The sequence below is a fragment of the Catharus ustulatus genome, chromosome 12 (assembly GCF_009819885.2).
Source record: "Catharus ustulatus isolate bCatUst1 chromosome 12, bCatUst1.pri.v2, whole genome shotgun sequence".
Taxonomy (NCBI): domain Eukaryota; kingdom Metazoa; phylum Chordata; class Aves; order Passeriformes; family Turdidae; genus Catharus; species Catharus ustulatus.
In genome coordinates, this window is record NC_046232.1 from 10,304,354 (window position 1) to 10,325,879 (window position 21,526).

The 21,526-nt window shown below is 42.0% G+C and overlaps 1 protein-coding gene across 7 annotated transcripts in view; it reads left to right on the forward strand.

Moving 5' to 3' along the window:
* SEMA6D (semaphorin 6D) overlaps positions 1-5,366 on the forward strand; it is a 31,266-nt gene extending 25,900 nt beyond the window's left edge. For all 7 annotated transcript variants that reach the window (XM_033070426.1, XM_033070425.1, XM_033070428.1 and 4 more), the window contains one exon: positions 1,685-5,366. In XM_033070426.1, coding sequence (XP_032926317.1) covers positions 1,685-2,988 — 1,304 coding nt within the window. In that variant the 3' untranslated portion in view covers positions 2,989-5,366. The remainder of the gene's footprint in view (positions 1-1,684) is intronic.
* Positions 5,367-21,526: the final 16,160 nt, after the last annotated feature.

Here is a 21,526-nt window from a genome sequence, read left to right on the forward strand (position 1 = left end):
GGGTTGGGGGTGGTGGCAAAACAGAACACAAAGCAGAGCTCCATGAGAGATCCATGTGTTCAGTGGGGCATATCCCAGCCTCTGCTTCCCTGGAACATGTTCTTGAAGAACAAGGGGCAGAGTAAGAAAACACTGAATTTTTATCCTCTGGAGATGAGCATCAGTTTAGAGATGATCTCAGTACACACTGAGACATGCAGAGGTTTTAAGCTGAGCACAACAGGAAACCCATTCTGCCTGTCGTTCATCTTTCTCCAGCCATTCTTTCAGCTGAGTGAACCTTTGATTAGACTCTTATGGCAACTGAGACTTTAATTCAATGGGACTATTGCAGTCAACCACAGAATCGAGGAGCTTCCAATCCCATAACCAAAATTTAACACAAGTCTCTCTCAGTGCATAGCACAGCAAGGTGACAGACATGTTTGCACAATTCTGTATTTACTGAAAAATCTCACCAGCCAAAAACCATTTCTGTTTTATTACCATTCACCAAAACATATCAGGTTTCCTATCAGCCATTATGGCCGTGCATTTGTCATTTTAATTTGTTACAGTTATTTTCTGTTTTGCTTTAAGTTTTTATTATCATCTGTTCTTGGTTCTGAATCACATTTTGTGTCATAGCCATTAGTGAACTTTACTCATGTTTTTCTTCTGCTTCTGCACAGTGCCATTAAAACCTGTAACCCTGAACATTAACAATATTCAAAGGCCTTGCCTCTAACAAAAAGTGGCTCTGTTCCTTCTCTCTTGCTCTTTCATTTTAACATCTCCTGGGATAGCAACAGAATTACTTTCATTATAAACTAACATTGTCTTAGCTGCAAGATGTCTGTGGTTGCTTTAAAAAATCTAAAAAAATCAAAGGGAGCTTGTTAATACCCAAATAAAAAATTAATCAAGTATTCAATTTCTTGGTCTAAGCTAAAAGTTTCTAAATTTTAACCTTCTCTAATAACTTAACCTAAGTTGTTTTTATAATGTTATGCAAATATTTATCTTCGTTATTGGTAAAAAATAAAAATCAGTGCTCTAACAGAATCACATTATCTTCAAACTTGGACATGTATAATGAGTGCAGGTGTGCCACTCCAGGACTAGCAGCCTGGGAGTGGAGTAGTTTACAAGTTTTCCACTGTATGACATTAGAATGCCTGTAACAATGCAGTATGTATGTTATACATTTTTACACAACATTTGCATAATCCTGTCCCTCCTTTGATACTGATTTATGAGTTGGGCAGGAAAGTGAGAGAGAAATCCATCCATGAGTTATTAATTGCTGTCTGGCCCAGTAGGACCTTCTAACCTCAATTTTCCAGCAGAAATCATTAATGTTAATAGCATAAGGCCCCTATTTGTGAGCCTTAAAGGAAATTTGGGGATAGGCTAAACAAAACTTAATACTAGGAGAGAAGCTGAAACAAGCATTCCTCATTATCAGAAAAAATGGACAGTCTTCATTTAGCCTTGTCAGTGCACACAAAGTCATTTTATATTTTTTATAAAATTATTTGCATTCACCAGTGCAGTAGATTGTAAGATCCTACCACGTTACACCAACACCACAGCCAGAGCACTTAAAAACACTTGATAGACACTTCTATGAGGAAGGCTGCCTTCTGAAATGTGTCAGTATGAAATACCTGTAGATTTATGATATCCTGCCTGTCTTTTGCAGGTGTGAGGTGGGAAGTGCAATCAGGAGAGTCCAACCAAATGGTTCACATGAATGTCCTAATCACTTGTGTCTTTGCCGCTTTTGTGCTGGGAGCCTTTATTGCGGGAGTGGCCGTTTACTGCTACCGGGATCTCTTCGTACGGAAATCCAGGAAAATCCACAAAGATGCAGAATCCGCTCAGTCCTGCACTGACTCCAGCGGGAGCTTTGCCAAACTCAATGGGCTGTTTGACAGTCCTGTCAAGGAGTATCAGCAGAACATTGATTCACCCAAACTGTACACAAACCTGCTGACCAGCAGAAAGGAATTGCCTCCAAACGGTGACACCAAGTCCATGATGATGGACCACCGGGGCCAGCCTCCAGAATTAGCTGCACTTCCAACTCCTGAATCCACACCAGTTCTTCAACAAAAGACTCTGCAGGCTATGAAAAGTCAGTCGGACAAAGCGCACGGTAACCTCAATGCTTCGCGAAAGGAAACTCCACTCAAAAGCCCTCAGTTTTTTCCTTCTAGTCCTCCACCCCACTCTCCTCTAAGTCATGGACATATTCCCAGTGCTATTGTTCTTCCCAATGCTACCCATGACTACAATACGTCTTTCTCAAATTCTAACGCACACAAGGCAGACAAAAAGATGCAACATATGGATCATCCACTTACAAAATCATCCAGCAAAAGAGACCACAGGAGATCTGTTGATTCCAGGAACACCCTGAATGATTTTCTGAAACACTTAAATGAAACTACTAATAATCCCAAAGCAATTATGGGAGATATTCAAGTGGCCCACCAGACTTTAATGCTGGATCCAATGGGCAATATGTCTGAGATCCCACCTAAGGTTCCCAACAGGGAGGCGTCTTTATACTCTCCTCCATCGACCCTGCCGAGAAACAGTCCCACAAAACGAGTGGACGTTCCCACCACTCCTGCAGTACCAATGACCTCTTTGGAAAGGCAGAGGGGTTATCATAAAAATTCTTCACAGAGGCACTCAATATCTGCCCTTCCTAAAAACTTGAACTCACCAAATGGTGTTTTGTTATCCAGACAGCCAAGTATTAATCGTGGGGGGTACATGGCCCCCACGGCAGGCACAAAGATGGACTACATGCAAGGGACGCCGGTCAGCGTTCACCTCCAGCCTTCCTTGTCCAGGCAAAGCAGCTACACGAGCAATGGCACCCTGCCTCGTACAGGAGTAAAGAGGACACCCTCCCTAAAACCTGACGTGCCACCAAAACCCTCATTCGTCCCTCAGACGACGTCAGTCAGACCACTGAACAAATACAGCTACTAGGACATGTCTGTGCTAAAATGAGTGTGGCATTGACCTGTACAGGTTGTGAAATGATGTTGTGGTAGACACATAAGGCAGAGACTTGCTTGTTACTAAGGAGAACAAAAGTGGCCAAAGAAACTGTCTTTACTTGAGCAACATCTGTGTCTTGCCACATGTAGCTGTAGCAAGGCTTCGTGTCCTTGCTACAAGCAAACACAAAAAAAAAACAAAAAACAAAGGAAAGTGCTGGTCATTACATTTCTTTTGTTTGGAGCTAAGGAGACATGTAGCACAATGGGGTGGGGGCTACGTTACTGTTCTAAATAGCTAAACAGTTGTTGGGAAAAAACCAGTAAGCAAATACTTGAAAAATGGGTTCCATTTTAGACTGCCATTAAGTGTGGTCATTCCCATTAAATGTGAACATTTTACTATGTATGCATTCACCTTGCCTCTTGCACAAATGTCAGAAAATGGTAATGTCTCAATGAATAGCTGGGTTAATAATCAATTTGCTGGAATTAAGTCTCTGGCCCAACTGTAGCATTATTTTTTTCTCTCCATGTGTGTGGCATTTTGTTTTTGCCACAGATAAAGCTGTGCGTGTGTGTGGATGTGTGTGTGTACTGTACACACTAGGATGTACTTAGATTCCCATTGCATCTTTTATGCTATGGAATTGTTTACATTGAGCATGACTGAACAGATGACTCTGCCTTGTGCAGCCCGCTGGGCTCAGCTCGGAGCCAGCTCCGATGAACTGCGCATCTCTGACAGCCTCTGAGGGGAACGCCTGGATCACAGAGCCACCCAGTCCCAGTGCAGACGCGTGTAACTCTTCATAACTCTGGTATGCTGCTATTGCTCAGAGCTGTGCATTTCAAATCTAGTGTTTGGGGCTGGAACGGGGGAGTTTTGCTGTGTTTCCACAGTGCCTCCATCCAATACCTGGCCACTGTGAACTCGAGCCCCTGTAGTTCTCACTGAGGGCAGCTAACAGTCAGTTCACCTGGCAAACGCCTGTGTAACTGCAGAAGGTCACGTTTTTGTTGCATTTAATAACGCCCTACACACTGATAGACTCTTGTCAATAAAAAAGGAGAAACATTAATTGGCCTGGCAGAAGCAGTCTGTGAAAACTCAACAGTAGTGCAATCAATTTGTTTTTGTTGTGTAAAGTAAGGTTTGTTTTTTTTCCAAAGTCATGCAGGTAATGACAATATTCTGTAAATATTATGTGTGAGTTTACCTGAATCTGTGCATTTTGTGCCTTATTCATGCAAATGATAAAAGTACTAAAAAAAAAATTAAATCTGTCAAGTGTTCTCACTATAGCACATATCTCCTGAGTGCCAGTTGTAAAACCTCTCAACAGTACCCAAAAAAATAAAAGATAAAAGGCAAGAATAATTAATGGTAACTAAAGGCAGCCTACAATCCAAGAAGACAGCAGCATTAAATCACCTTACCATGATAAACATTCCACTCCAGCTCTCTGAAGGATCAAACAGTTATAATGTGAAATCAAATGAGGTTTCTAGGGTAATGGAACACCTGCTAAAGTTGTGTAAGCTATTTAGTAGGGTTTACAGTATCCACTTGCAGCTGATGTTCAACACAGATGGCTATTTTAGCTTGCAAACTACACACTACCACATTGTTTATTGAACATAACTATAGAAATAACCATGGCAGAGGAATATTCATGAATTAGTGGGACAAATAACTGCAATGGGTTTCAGAGACGGTGGAGATTTATGTTATGTGTTCAAAGGGGAGAAAAGGTTAGTCACTAAAAACTGGATCTCTGTTACAGAACAAAGAATAAAGGATAGAAGTAGTCATTTTTTTCTTGTAAGGCTGTAAGGGACATTTATTTCCTGAGACCTCTGGATCCAAAAATCAATGATCTTTCTTCCTAAACACTTCTGTCTTGCAACTAAAACACTACAGATTAATAACTATTAAAATGTATTCAGTTGTCAGAAGACACCAACTGATCTGAATTCACTTTACAAATATTAATACAGACTTGTGTGACCCGGAAGATAAATGTATGTGAACCCTGATAACCTCCTGTAACATTGTGCTGCCTTGTAGATGGTAATGTGAGTTCTCTCAGTATTTATGTTGAAATTTCTAACATTCAACCTAGTCCTTATTCTGTTAATTTAATAATAAAAGATGCTTTATCCATTTGTGCAAAGGTAAACGCAGATTGTATCTTTTTTAATGGTACGGCATAAAAAAGTAACCCTTAAATGAAGCTGCTCTATTACTATAGAGTACTTTAACATGTATAGATATCTTGTAAACTTGTATTGTGGATGTGTAAATAATACGTTCTTTGGGTTTTTAACACCGCATGTAAAGTCAAAATAAAATATTCCCATGTACTGAGTGTGTGATTCCATTATTAGTGCAGATGTGCTGTGGGGTTACCCTAGGGGAGAATCTCTGCCTGCCTTCAGCAGCTCTGCAGGAGGAGCTGGGGTGACACACACCAGGGTCCTGGGTGTCCCCTGTCCCTGGGTGTGTCGGGGACTTTCGGGCTCCTGAGGTAACACACAGTGTCAGAGTAACCAGCCTGTGGTGGCAGAGCTGGGTACAGAGGCAGGGCTGCAAACACAGCCCCGACACCAGGCACTGCAGCTGATCCCTGCAGCTCCATCCAGGTTTCAGCTGGGCTCTGCTTACTGCAAACCTTTCTTATTAAGGTAAAAAAAAAAACAATTTTGTGCAAATACTGTACAGTTTTGAAAGAAGTGTTCTACAATGTAGATGACAAAAGACAGAACTAATTCCCAGGCAAATTAATGGCTGACTCACATACTGGGACATTCCTAAATACTTCCAATTAATAATTGAAACTTACTGTCAGACAGTTAAAGCCCAGCAGAAAAATAGATGCTGCATATTTCGTATGAGCCAACATCCCACACAATTTTAGAACAATCAAGGTAATTTAGTATCAGAAAACAAATACAACATTCTTTTAATTAAAAGTTGATTTTTAGATAGTGGATAAAAACGATTTTTTACAAGATTATTGTGTCAAGGTATCAATCATTTGAAATTGCTGTGCATGTTATAACATTACAATGGCACCTAGCTATATCTTACCCAAAAAAAAAAAAATTCTGAGGGAAAAAGAAAAACAGTGCTTAAAAAGTTCCAAAGCTATAATGGCTCAATATATATTTTCTTAGTAATAAGGAAAATGTCTATTTTTTATTATTATGGGGTTTTCTTCATTGGAAATCTTCATATATGAGAAGCATCATCAAACATACAGCTCTCATAATGTGCTGCTTTCCCACTTTAACTGTGCCTTTGACGCCAGTGTCAGGCACGGAGGCTAAAGGCTTTCCTTCTGTGGAGGGGCTGCACCTGCTTGAGTCATCACCAGCCAGGCATTAAAGGTCATCATGAGAAAATTACAAATAGCTGCTTTAGTGATGTGTAAATGTGCAACTGCAGCACAAATCCTGGGAAATTTTTTGTTCAGAAAATGTCTCTGTTTTATCTAAAATGTGCCAAGTGACCATTTTCTGGAGTTCTGTGGTTTGGTCTGTACTGAACCAGCCTTCCCTTAACCATGATGTGGTGGCTGGATGGTGCAGCCAGACCATCATCTCCCAATGGGCTACATGGTGTGTGCAACCACTACAGAAGTCCGTGCAAATAAATATTAGGAATTTGTTAGAAAAATAAGTGCAAGAAAACTCTCCATTTACTAACAGATATGGCTTGTATCCAGTGAGCATGCCAAAGCAGCCACCTACAGAAGCCCCATTCTGAAAGGGAACTACAGCAATAAGGAGAAGCTTAGCAAGAAAACAACAGAGTTTTTCTCCTTCAGTGCTTTCCTGGGTCAGCCAGTTGGTTTTAAGCATCCTAAGGTCTCTTTTGAAGAACAATCCAAAGTCACAGGTGATAAAGGGGCACATGAAGGGTGCTTGATGTGGCCAGGGTCACCCAGCAAGGGGAGGTCCCAGCAGTGTGGGATGTGGGGCAGGGCAGCTGTGGACACAGGAGGGCAGAGGAGAGGCTCCTGCTCAGCTCTGGCTTACTTTGGGTTTTGTAGAAAAGAACACAGACAAAACACAAAGGGCTGCAGCCTGTGCCAGTGATATGATTGCAAGAAAACCAATTTGTAAAGCTGTGAGTAGTTATCTCTATGACTGCACTGCCAGAACAAACCTATGGCCTTTTAAATTGGGGTCTTAAAGTAATCACAGTAGTTAGAGAAATCAGGATGCCTCTGTCTTAGTGCTGTCTTGCTAATGACTCACTCTGTGACCCTGGGAAGATTATGCAGGGTTTATGCAGTAAATGGCTCCTCAGAATGCAGTGGGTTTAGTGCAGCTGGTGTGTTCTGTAGTGTTTTCTTCTGAATGCTTCCTTCTCTCTCTGTGATTCTGAGCACTAGCAAGGACATCTTGCAGGTAAATAAAGGGAGAGAGAAATACCTTCCCATCTGGGAAAGGTTAGTATTTGCAGGAGTCAGGAAGAGTTGGTTGGTATTTCCCTAGGTGCCTATTAATTTCATGGCATGGAAAAATATTTTTTAAAAATTGATCACGACAAAATACCTCATAAATGCAGCATCTGGACTTCAGCTGGGATGTGCAAGCTTTTCATATAAAAAGCACTACCAGGAGACCAACGTACCAAGACTGCATTTGTTGTTCAAATGTCATCATATCACAGTATGAAAGAGCAAGAAAGCAAAGGATTTGGGAGGGGAAAAAACCACATTAAATATTTAATTAGATTCAGCTTTGTTCAGAGAAGTAGAGATTCTCACCTTTTTATTCAACCCTACTAAAGTTCAGCTGGTGTGAGGGCCTGACTCTGGTCCAGCCACTGCTGCCTGCTTGCAAACATTTTCATAGGCATACTGCAGTGGCCTGACACACATCTGAAATTATAATCTGTCCCAAACTCTCAACTGAGAAACTGTTTCTACTCTGCCTGAAATGAAATTTATTGGAAGCTCTGATTTTATTAGTGCATTCTGAATTCATCTGAGGGCCTGATTTATGGTCTCCTCACTTGCTTTTCTCCTACAGTCACTAATAACTTTTCTGAGCTCTTCTGATTAAAATTGTAACTAGGTCCCAGCCTGTGTCCTACAGTGAAGGCTGCTGACCAGAGCAGAGGTGCCATGTTGAGGTAAGGGTTGGGAATTCCTTGGACTGCAATGCTGGCACTGCATCCTCCCTACCAGACTGGTGCCTCTGCTCTTCATGTCAGGGAGGGTAGGGGAAGGGTGTTGCTGCAAAGCTTTAAGGGTAGGGGAGGAGAAGAAAATCTACCACTCAGATAAGCTGTCCTGACCATTCTCAGCAAGGATCCCCATTTGTCAACATAAAAGGAATTTTATGACAGAAAAGCTTAATGGCCAAAATATGAATCCTAACCCCCAAACCTACCTGCACACACCTTGCTATCCTTGTTTGGAGAATGAGAAGCTGTTTTCCAGGACAGAGCGTCACTGCACTGCACAAAAATGAGCAAAGAATAGCAGTTCTCAATGAAGGCCCTTCTGCAGGATCATACCTGGCTGTAAAAGCTGTTTTGTAACTTTTTCCAGTAGCTGACCTTAGCCATTGGCAGAGGCAGTCCATGAGCTCACTGGTTTGCCTCTGCAGCAGTATTGACAGCCTCTAACATATGTTTGTTCCTGCACAGAAATGGATGGCTGCCTAGTAAGAGAAGAAAGGTGGCAACTGGCTTTCAGTTTGGGTCACTTCAAGCACAAGGTTATTTATCAAATCTTTGATTTACAATACTGGCCTCACATGAGAAAAAAATAATCAAAAGCAGATCAGAGCAGATGAATCATAAAAGCAATGCACAAGCTAGCTGCACCCTCCTTTTCTGTGCTCTGAATATCCATGTGATTACTCTGATTTCCTCAGGAATACATGTTGGTCAATTAACAGCCTAAGATGTTTTTTTTTGTTAGAGACTAATGGCAAATTTTTATGATCAGGCCATGCTGTATAACTATGGATGGCCATTAGTCACAGGTTATCGTGCCTGACCAACAATTAGGTGAGAGAGAAGCACTTCCAATATTAATCTGTGTGTGAGAATTGATTTCTGTGAAAGCTTGTGCCTGCAACTCTGACATTCAGTCTCTGTCACTGCTGGCACGGGTGAAATACTGACTCCACCGAGGGAGATGGCAGAGCTGCATGGGGCCAGGCCTTGGCCCTCAATCACTCAAACCTCCCCAGAAAGTAAATGTTAAGGAGGTGTGAGCAAGGCCAAAGCAAAATGGATGCACATCTGCAGGAAAGCATTTGCTGTAACAGGACAGCATCCCCCAACATCATCTGGGAACTGAGCAGGCTTGCTTGGGCCAGCTGACATTCTGTGTGTGGAGTCCTCTTGCCATCCCCTGGGACCACAGTGTGTGTGGCTGCAAGTCTGCTTTTAAATCCACTAGCAAATCCCATCATATATTGCACTCAACTGGGACATAAGGTGTGAAATGCTGAGCTCCCAGGCACAAGAGAAAAGTCAGGTGAAGGTACCCAGAGAGCTCATTGAGACTGCTGGGGGGGTGCTCCTGGTGCTAACAGAAGCAGAAGGTGCCTTGAGTTTGTTTCACTTCTATTGGTTAACCCTTAAGTCAGGCACATCTAAATATCAAAATCACAAAATCACAGAATGATTGAAGTTGGATGGGACCTCTGGAGATCATCAGTTTCACGCTCCTCTGCTTAAGCAGGGTCACTTGGAGCTACTCAAAGATTCAAGAAATCACTGACCTGAGCCAGGAACCTGGAATGAATGTCAGTAAAAATTATTATTCATCCTTAAAACCCTTTCTAGAAGAACTTTCAGATTAGGCGGGTCTTCCTACAGACAGGCGAAGTCTTCCTTCTACCCAGACTGAGGGGAGTTTAGATACCCAACTGCTCTTTTTATTGCAGCACTTACTTCTCTTTGACAAGCACAGAGTGCACATCTCAAACAGTCCTTCTCTGCTCAGATCCCAGAGGATATCTGCCAATCCTAATGCACAGCGTTCTCCGTGCGAGTCTTTCATCTGAAATGACATCACGATCAAAGGCAAGGTTACACAGAGTGCAACACACTGAGAAAGTCATGTGATATTTCAGAGCTGCTTCATTACTGGGACGAGAGCTCAGGAAGTACTTGAAAATGACATTTTACTATACATGATATGTTCCATATTACAAGCATTCCTTGCTAGTTCCTGCTGCTTCAGTTAAACTGCAGTACTTGGTAAAAGACTGGATTTGCTCTTCCACAAGAACAAAACTCCAGATAGAATTGCTCCCCGTACTCTGGGGGAGAGGGTTTGCCTCAAAAGGCTCTAAGTACAAAAGGTATTCTAGACCAGGAGGGACAAAATATCACATAGGACACAGAGCAAGATCAGTTGTCAAAAATATACTTTTTGTCACATTTCATATGAAAACCATTTAGAAACCTGTCATCCCAATTTGATGGCAGGAGGGAGGAGAAAATGTTTGCCCTGAAACTAGTTGACAGAATGGACAGCTTTATGATGTTGACTTCTAATAAAATCTTGCACAAATGCCACCCAGCTAACAGTGTCAGCAGTTTCTATCTAAATCCAGTACTGGACCTTTCACACTCCTCCGTGTGCTCTCTGAGACATAGTCTAACTTGTTCTGCATGGAACAATACCTAACCTGGCATGAAGCTGCACTTTAGTATTTTAGTAGTAGTTTGTTTTTTCATAAAGTCCTTCCAATGAAGGCTTCTCTCCTGAGCTCTGCTTCCTAGGATACTCCAGCCCCACTCCCCTCTGCTTCAGATGCAAAGTGAAGTCAGGATCAGAGGAGCCCAGCTTCAAAATGGCAGACTGCACCTTTGTTATGCAGTCTTACCTCCAAGCTTGTCACAGCATGAATGCCAAGGCAGAACCTTCTCCAGGATGGTTCCCTATTAAGTCCTGACTATCAAGAACGGGCTCCTCCATGTCATCAGTGTAACCCAGGTGTTGACACTTGTTTCTCTCAAAATTTCCCCAAATCCCCTTCAAACACCTGTAAACAGCATACCCATCACAGGGTCAGGGAGAGCAGTGGGGTGACAGACCCAAACCAGGGGTCTGAAAGCCAGTTTGGAAAATCAGCAGAGGATACATCTCTAAATGCCACTTGTGCCTTTGAAAATCCCCCCAGCTGTCAGGCCTATTTAATCCTTGCTCTCTGTTCAGACGTTAACAAAGACAGCTCTGATGTGTAACATTCACCCTGTAGACATGGGGAAGACCCATGGCATCACTGGACAACACACCAAATCCCCTAATCCCAGCCCTACTGACTAGATAATGCCTCTTGATGACAAGAGAATTTCATCCAATAACCACAGACCTACAAAGCCCCTAATGCCATTTTTAAGAATTTCTCTACTATCCAAGGTTACAGACTCTGTTTCCATTTTGGGGGCTACTTTCCTTGCTGGGTTGTGCTGCTGTTATGGCTGTTGTTTTAAAATAAAGCAATTTTGGAAGACTAATAAGTCTATGTGAATTTTTTTTCCCCTAAGATTATTACAAACGTTGACATTAAATGTACTAGCCTGAACTCAGTTTCTGTCTGATTTAATAAATTCATGCCAGCCAACCAGCAATTTTTTTTTTAATTAACCCTGGAGGTTAAATGGAAGTTTACTAAAATGAGAATATGTTAAATGAATAATTTCTCTTGGCTTCTTTCAGGAAGTCTCTCTCTTACCCCAATAACCAGTTCAGCTGCAAAGAGATCAATAAGGTCTTTCAATTCAATGAGTAGAAGGCATACATTAAAAGGTTGGTAACAAACCTGATATACTGGAGAAGATATTTCAGCTTTTATGGGTTTTTTGACACTAAATCTATCTGCTAAAAATTCTTGAGAAAAGGTTACTGTCCATACACTAATATTGCCAAATGGCATAATTTGTTAGCACTGCTTGGGAAGATTTCCTGGCATTTATCTGCAAACACAAGTCTTGTCTGTTAAATCCTCATTACAGAAAATGCACACTTTTTATCCTAAAGCAAAAAATATCTTCAGAAGCCAACCATTGTAGGCTCTTCTCATGCCATAAATGAGCACAGCAGGGTATCTTTTCCTACACTGTAAAATCCCAGTTGAATTCTGCCCCTTCCATGAAGGAGACTCTCACCTAGCAGCTCAGCAGGCACAGCATGTGAGGCAATGCCCTGCACACACCCCCTTGACACTTCTGTTAGGGACCTGTGTCTACACAGGAACTGGGTTTTGCTCACCCCAGGAGTGGTCACTCAAGGCAGTTCAGTGCAGGTCATGCTCGTGAGCTAAGATTAAATTCACCATGATGTAGTGTCAGTCTCACAGAAGGACATGGAACAGTATAAAACCCTTCAGCTGTAACCTCTTTTGGGCTGTAATTATACCCATAGCTTCAGATCATTAAATGTACCCATCATACTTCTATCCATCTCCAGCCACACGTGCAGGCTCCCAGGGAAAGGGAGTGAGTTTTTAGGAGAGCTGAACTGGAACAAGGACTCAGTGATAGATAGCATCCATGCAGAGCAGCAGAGCTGGGCTGTGCAGCTCCCAGCAGAGCAGCCAGTGTGTTTACATCCACTGCAGGAGATGTGTTCAGAGAATTTCATGCTGCAGAATCCTCTCTGTGGAATTAAATCCTCAGAGACACAGAAGTCTTGGTTTATTCCTGTGATATTTCAGTAAAACAGAAATCACCTGACAGATACTTCTGATCATGTCTGGCAGGAATTTACTAACACTGGTTCAGATCTCATCACAGTCTTGAGTTCTCCTCAGTGGCCCTATTTAGCTCTTGTTAAGTAAACACAACTAGCACTCAGGAAAGTGTTCCAAGTAAAGGCTTTATATGAGGTGCCTGACTGAAATAAGCATTTCAATTAGATTCATTAAGTAAGTTATTACTTGTTAATTGAATAGCAACAGACTGCTAAGGATCACTTACTGAGGTCTAATAAGTATGTAAGAGTGAAATCTACTCTTCATGTAATTCCATCAGCAATAAACTAGTATAATTAGCTTCTTACTAACAAACTTAAATTGTGGGGAATGTTGAGGCAGATAATTGGCACTTAGGAAGATACCTATAGCAAGTTAGTGGGATATCAATTAACATACTTATGAAATGTCAGCTTAAAGTCTGAACAAATAATTGATACCAATGGGCTTGGGTTACTTACTTAGAAGCTATTTAAATGCTTAAACTTTCATATTCAGAAAAAAAATTAAAACAAGTCCTCTCAGTGCTCTTTTTAAAAAAACTATTATGTATGCTTCATTTCCAGGTGCATTACCTATGAATTACCTGCAATAACCATCAGTAAGGACTCTGGGGGGTGCTGGCTATAAATACTGACATGTGAGTGGTTCAAGGACCTGGTTTTGCCCAGGCTGCTCTCTGCTCAGGAGCATGCTTGCCTTTCACCCATCATTCTCTCACACCATCTGAAGTCTATCTAGCAACTTATTTTCACAAAACTGTGCTTCCTAAGGAGTGTTAATCATCTAAGAAAGAGCTAATCCTTACTCCTTGCACCTTGCAACCATCACAGGACCTCCTCGCTCTAGTTTGATCAAATTAGGGTTCATACCCTATGACTGTGAAGTCTCATTTCATTACACACAGAATCTGAGACAGGAACTTTAGTCCAGCAAACACGTGGAAAGACCTCATGGGATCAATTCCTTCCTCAGGAGCTAGTCCATAAAATACTTTTCTATGTCATTTGGACCAACCAACCTGAGTGAGGGAACAACATAGACATGTTAATTGTCTGGTCAGGAGAAGCAGCAACAGAACCAACATTCATGCCTCTACTCCTAGGACCTTACCACAGCTCCATCTTTTCCTCCAGACATTCTCCAGATGTTCTGGAAATTCTTTGCCTTTATGTCAGAAATTGAAATCTCTCTCTGGTCTCTGACTTAATATGCAGTTTGGCTGAAGGAAATTAAGCATTTTGCAGTGGCACAGTGTGTATGGAGCACTTCTGTTTGTATGCAAAGCCTGAGCCCTCAAACCCAATGGAGGCATTGGGAGGAATGCAGGAAAGTCCCACTTCAGGGAGCAAGGGCAGCTGCTGGTGGCACAGGTGCTGGGCTGGAGCCCAGTGCAGGTGTTTGCCTGCAGTGAAGGAGGAGGCAGAGGCACAGAGGGGGGAGATGCCAGGGCAGAAACCAGGCAGAACTGAGGACAGCAGGCAAGAGTCCCCAGCTGGCACAGCAGGTGTGCAGCAAAGGTGCAAAGGATGGGGAGCACAGGGCTGGAGTCTGAGCCTGGCTGAGGACAGGAGGGCCAGGGAGCAGGAAGTTATTGCCAAGGGTGGTAGTACTTGCCATTTAAAGGGTATCTGTGCAAACCAATTTTAGAAACTCCTGTTTTAAATCGGGTTCACCCCTCCCCCTTCCCCACATACAGAAACACACACTGATCCATCATCTATTTAAAAAATTGTCAGCATACCCCTGTCAGCTAGCAGTGCGATTTTTTTTCAGCTATGCCAGCAAAAGCTCTAATGTACACACAGATATAATATGAGCAAAAGGGGGGAAAAAATCTTTATTTTTGCCAATACAGCTCCTTTTGCTCAGGCAACTGATATAAGGTATGTTTTTGCAAGTTTGTTTTTTTTCCTGCCCTAAGCTTCTGCACTCTGAGTGATTGCACTGGCACTAGGTTAAAAAAAGGTGTCCACAAGACCTTAAATTGTGTTGGAGAAAGGCAGCACCCAGCACTGTAAAATCCTGTCAGTGCCTGGAGCTCATAGGTATGGATGCAATAAAAATACAAAATAATACAGAATTGCAAGCCCACCATTCCCAAGCTCCAGAGCAATGGCAGCCAAATTTTCCTTGCTTCCCAACCTTTCCAAGAAGCAGCTTCAGCCCAGTGCAGCACTGCAGGTAATCAATGCCTTCTTAGAGTAAATTATATCCTAAAACTTAGAGCTGGTTCAGTGTCGGGAAGCTGAGAAGTATGAGAAGGAATTTTCTGTTCTGTATGAATGGAACAAAACTTAAGCATCTAGGGGGAAAGGCAATCTCAAATTATAAATAATGCAGAAACTCCAACATACCTTTTAAAGCCTCAGTCCCCTTATAATTTAATGTTTGAAATGCTATGCTATTCCTTTGGAAGCCTTTTCTGTCTCCACTGCTGATGATGGTCCATCTTCTTAGACACTTGAATAATGTCTCTCTTCCCCTTGTAACACCTTTTTTGACTACTGCTCATGCATAGTAATGCTAATAATCTTGCAGCTTTCAGCAACATTTTTCTTCCTTTAAATGAAAGCCTGGTTTTATGCAGGGTTGTTTTGCTCAGTACTTGTCTCCTGCATGCCCCTTTCACTGCACAGGGTACCTGTGTACATACAAATGTCTATTTACTGCTGCCCATTATGAGCTGTTCATGTTCCATTTAGCAGCATGCAGGAGAATCAGACTAATTGATTATCCATATTGTATAAATTTTAGCAAAGCAGAAATGATACAATCAAGATTAGCTTGCTATTACGTTGACTATTTTACAAATCTATATGTAAGTATAATCCCTCCCAAAAGAACTTATACCATCATTAACCAGGGACCTTGTGCATGTGAAATGGACTTATACCCAGCAAATTACACAGCAGATAATACCATGTGCAGTCAAGTAGAAGGATATATTTTATACTACCTGACAACCACAGAGTTTTACAGTTCTTTCCTTAGAGAAGATGAATTCAGATCCTATCACCTCTAAATGTAATAATGTAAATACAGACAATAGATAAGTATTAAGCTCATTTGTCAAGGGAAACTAGACTGTTCACCTCAGGTCATGAAGCAAGAAAGGACAAGAAAAGCAAACAGAATCCAAAATTTAACTGTTAGTCCGGTCCTATAACTGGTGGGGACCACACTAATGTTCTTTGGGCTCCTAAGTTATTTTTAAGCACTTTCTCAGTCATCATTAAATGTTAAAAGGATCTTGTATCTTTTGGAAAGGGTGCAGTTGAAGATCCTGGCTATTTCCAAAGCTTCCTGAAATAGAAATCCTCACGTGTAAATGGCCAGTATAGAATTACAACTGCATTTTATATAAATAATTCTGGTAGGAAACCTGGACTAAAATCATTCTGATGACTTTGATACAAGTGCACAGTTGGTCTCTGAACTTGCAGCCACTGCAAAGAGTAATCACATTAATCTGAACACTATTCCAATGGCAGCTGACAACGAAATGAACACCAAACTAGTCAGCTAGGGCCTCTCCTGCTTATTTAACCAATGTTCCTGCTGCACTTAATACTATCACTGTAAAATCCAGAGAGAACCCTTCTCCTTAAATATAGTCTGGAAACAGAGTTGTACACTCCATTTTCAGAAAGAGTCACACACTATTAAAACAGAAGAAGCAAATTATAAACAAGAGCTTAGAATAATGGTGAAAAACACAGACACCTTCAGAACACTGAACATGATTACAGCAAGTGCCATCATTTGCTTTCCCTTTGAATTTATGTTAACAAGTAAAGCCTTTTACTTGTCTTTGTTTACCAGGAGAACATAAATACTGCATAAACTACATCTTCTTGCCAACTAAGCTTTGTCTGCATGATGGCAGTTTGTTCTAACTATGCTTACACTTTCAAAGAGTTGAAGGCTCGGTGACTGAGCAGCAATAACATGGAATGCTACATGAAATGCATTCTTCATTAGATAACTACTTGAGAAACCTTAAATGTCTCATCTGGAGATTGCCCAAAGGTCTGAACTGCTCATCAGGATCTAGCTCTAACAAGTATTTCATGAAACACCTGAATTGGGAGCCTAGATCCCAGCCTAAATAGAGGCTTCCTAATGGATTTAGAGCCACCTTTCCTAGGAAGAGGATCACAAAGGTTCTCAGGTCTTTCTGAGGTGCCAATGTGCTACTAGTAAATCCAGCAGTGCCCTGCCCAGGCCTTCTGTGTGTTCTGGCTTCCCTAATTTTTCCCAGAGAAGCCCCTCTGAGTGGCTGCCCAGAGGTCTGCAGGCTCCCTTCAAGGATGCACTGACACCAAAGCAGCTGGGGTCCTGGTGAAGCCTCCCTGTCCCAGGTATAGCATTGCCAGGCAGGGCTGAATAAACACTTCCAGTGCCCTCGAGCTTCACAGGGCCACCCAGCTACTTTGGAATCATTTTAAACATAAGAGCTTCAGGATGGCTCTGAATGCCAGCCCAGCCACAGCACTAACTGGGCTCCTCGTGGATATTCTTGCAGAGCAAACTCTGAGTGATGTCAGGGGAAGGTTCTTGCATTATTGGGTGCTATTTTGTGGGGACAGAAAAATACTTTGTCTGTCCTTAGTTTCCCACCAGGCAGGCAGGGGGGTTTCAGCCAATTCAGCACGAGCTGATCCAAACTCAACTGCTTCAATCTGCTTGTGATAGGCTGGTTCTGCCTCCAGAGCTGCAACTGGCTGGAAACCTGTTGTTAGGACCTATGGATTGAGAGGAAGGAGGAATAGTTTCCTTGTGCAAAGATGGAGCTGGGCTTATGAAAGAAAATATATCAAAATGTGTCTTTCAATCAACCCAAGGATGAAACGTCCTGAGTGTGTTTACCTTGCTTGAACAACCTAATTCTGATTTCCCATTTCCCATGGAAGCAAAACAAAAAGAATTATATGGCTAAGCATGGCTCCTCTATCTAATACAAACTGGGCTGTATTCCATAGATTGCTGGATGAAAAATTACCATCAAGTACCAGCATGTAGTGTGTAACATCTGGAAAAAAATTATAGAGCCATCTTCATTATATTTTAGAGCAGATGAGAAAACTGTAAATTGCAGAAGGTATAAGAGGAAATTCTAACAGATTGTACATTGTCAGGCACTCTATTTCCAGCTGTGGCAAACCTGATAGTAAAGCACACTATCTCCTCATAGTTCAGACATCAGCAGAAACAAGGCAGCCCCCATGGAGAGCTTCCATGCAATATGGGCTTTCAAAATGGCAGCTCCCCACAGGTAAGAAGCAGTCTGGATGCTTTGGAGAAAGTCTGAAAACATTTAAAGGATCAAGGTATAGCCTTGAGTAAGATACTCCTTTTTTTTTGTATCTTTGGGGGATGTTTTCCTTGTTTGGTACATTATGTAATTATAATAATATCCTCGATAAGCATACATTCTTAGGAGAATAAAGTGAAGATGATTAGAAAGCAAAAACAAAGGAGACAGGAGAAATTCTAGGGACAAAATGTTCTTGCTAGCTGTGGAGAGAAAAAAAAAATCAAGAGCTGCAAAACAGCAGCCCCTGTTATTTGCAAACACGTACCAAGGAGGCTGAGAATAGATCCAATGACAGCTGCAGCCTAATTGATAGGAGACTCGCCTAACAGGTTGTCAGACTGCTGCGTGGCTTCAGTCCAGGCCACGTTGCTGGAGGCACAGTGTTAGAAATACTGACAAACGTTTACTAAAAATAAATAAAAAAATATTCCAGGGCAAAGGGAAATATGGCTCCAAGTGACTACTTGCAAAATTGCGTTAGATCTCTAGGAAAGAGGAAAGTAAGCGGCAAAACGTGTGAGAGTCCCCCCAGGGCCTGCAGGACAGACACAGGCAGCCTGCCAAGGCACTCCAGGATTGTGCTGCCTGTCAGGAGCCTTGGCTCTGGGTGTGCTGAGAGCAGCTCTCCATACAGGCAACAAAAATAACCACCAGATCAGCAAAGAGCACAATCAAGAGAGTTGACTAACTGCAAAAGAAAATTATATTAGATGCATAGAGATGGATCTGTTTAATGGTAGGAAGGAAACCACAGGGCAAGTCCTTGAGCTCCTACTTACCAGGAAAAGGATGTATGGTTTACTTGGCCAGTAGGGATGGGAAAAACTCTTGAGAGCTGAAAGTGGCTTAGGTACAGCCCTCAGCCCATCTCATGCAACACACCCACAGCCAGTCACATCTGGGAGTCTTTGAATGCATTCAGCTACATGCTAGGACAGAAAGCTTGAAAGAATCCTTGGTCTTGAGCTCCCAAGGCAGCAAGGCATCCAAGCAAGCTGCAGAGCAGAGAGGTGAACAAGAGAAAGCTGAAGCAGAAGGAGGAGGGGGAAAGCAAGAAGCCACATGGATGAAAGCCTGTTAGGAGTGTGAAGGCTGCTCTCTTTGAAGGAGATCCAACCTTGGTAAAGCTGAGACTATGTGGGAGGGAAACAATCTTCTGAAGGTAACACCTAACATTTTAAAAGGCACCTAGGGCAGGAATATTGCCGTGTATGTGTGCACAGAGAAACTGTGGGACACGAGTACACAGTCCCTCTGGATTTACCAGGACTGCTGAACAGACAAGGGAAGTGATGCCTGAAGAGAGCCCTTCCACAACAAGGGGAACAGAGCTGAGAAAAACAGGCTGAGTTCTCCACCTCTCCTCATTGTCTTGGGATTACTGCCCTTGACACTTCTCTGTTAATCTCTGGTTATTAGTGAAGATGATCAGCAAATTAACACATTCAGAATTCATTCCCAAAAAATTCTTCATTAATTTCTATAGATAGGAACTTGGGAACAAGCACTTTCTTTACTTGGTCATACCCTGATACTCATTTCTGTCTCTGAGAATGTCCAAAAACATTGTGAAATACCCATAAACAATGTCATGCAGAACTAACCCAGTAATTTGGACTAACAAATTCACAAACTCCCCATCTTCATACACTGCAAAAGAAAGGCAAAATGCAGCCAGGAATTATTTGCTGTTCTCTCCTTTATGGAAATAGACATTAGGTCTTTATGATCCCTGAATTAAAACTCAGAGGACACTGAGGTTTTCCAAAGCAACATACAGAGATCTAACAAAGGGCCACCATGAAAATCAGTGGAGAAGCCATATGGCTAACACCTCTCTAGGGAACATTCAGTATATGCTCCTCAGCACTGAACAAATCCCTAGGTAGCCAAGGAGAACAAGAGAACTACTCACAAGTCAGGGCAGCCTGGATGAGGGGAGTTCACTGCAGCCAAGGGTGCTCCTCTGTGGCAGTGAGGCACTGTCAGAAATGGGGTTCAGAGGTAGGTTTCTGCAGAAATCTGAAATCCCAGCCTCCTCATCACAATCTCCCCCTGAAGATCAACTGCTAGGAGACACTTCTCCTTTACTAGGTGAGCTCAACACAGTTTCCAGCATGGAAAATAGAGAATAACAAACTCAGAGCAAGAATCATGGAACAAAAAGTTACTAATAAATGGAGCCAAAATTCTCCAAAGTTTTATCCTTGGTGGATGCCTGTGTACATACAAATACCCAATTTATGCATGCTGACAGATCAGAAGACTTCCTGATAATTACAGGAGGAGGTGAGCCTATTTCCAAGCTTTACAACCAAATCACCTCTGCATTATGCACATTCTGAGAGTATCAAATTAAGAAAATTAAATCACACAAAACTTTGCTCCACATTCACAGCCCCTGATCTGGCTCAATCCATTAGTTACCCCCTCTGCTGTTAACTGTAATGAAAACCCAGTCCCTCAGCCATGGGGAATGCAAAGCCCTGTGGAGGGTTCACCTTCTGCTTCATAAGGACAGTACAGTCCAAGGTGCTTTGTGGGAGAGAAGACTGTAGACAGAACCACTATTTTTGTATTGTTTATGAAATAGGCTCCCTGAAGAGTATCCTTGCATCACATTACTGCAAGAATGGTATTACAGCTTTTGCTGGAAAACAAGCATCTCAATTTTTCACATGAAGTTTCTTTCCCCCTTATAAAAGCCTCTGACTTGGACTGGGTGAAATTTAGAAGCATGATCCCCTTATTGACTTTAATAGAAACAAGACTGAGCTCTATAATAAGCTTTTATTTAAGGCAGACAGGCTCTTTTGTACTGTGTTTTTGTAACTGCACTAGACCTTAGAAAGTATTAACCTGTTTTGAATTCACAACACTACTCCTTAAATAGTGGACTCTCACCCCAGAGACTCAGGATGCTGGAACACTGACCTCCTGTATCCAGGGATTTTGATCATGAGTTTGCATCCCAGAACTGCAGGTCAGGTTTAGATCTCAGCTCAGTATATGAGCACATAGTGGGAGTGAGGAGTTATTTTCTAGGGCACATGAGTCAAATGCTCCATGCTGATAGAGAAAATGGTATAGTTACAGAATGTAAAGAAGTTGCTGCTTCTTTACAGCCAGCCCACTTCAACAGAAACCTCAGTAGGAAATAATATGGAACCACTTTCTTACTGAGCAAACTACTGAAAAATCTTGTTTATTGACAGGGAGCAAGAGATGTGAGATATCAGAGCACAGGAATATGCAAATACAGTTTGGGGTTTTACCATAAAAACATCTTTCTGCTTTTAAATGGAACAAACTGTAGTTAGTCCATTTCCCCAGACAGCACAATCAGAATTTTTGAAATGCCATTAATTATTCATAAATTGCATCTGTGTCATCCCAAGAAGCCCATCTAGCCACAGTGCTCAAAATTCAAAAGAGGGCTGCACATGTCAGAAGGGGATCCAAAGCTCCA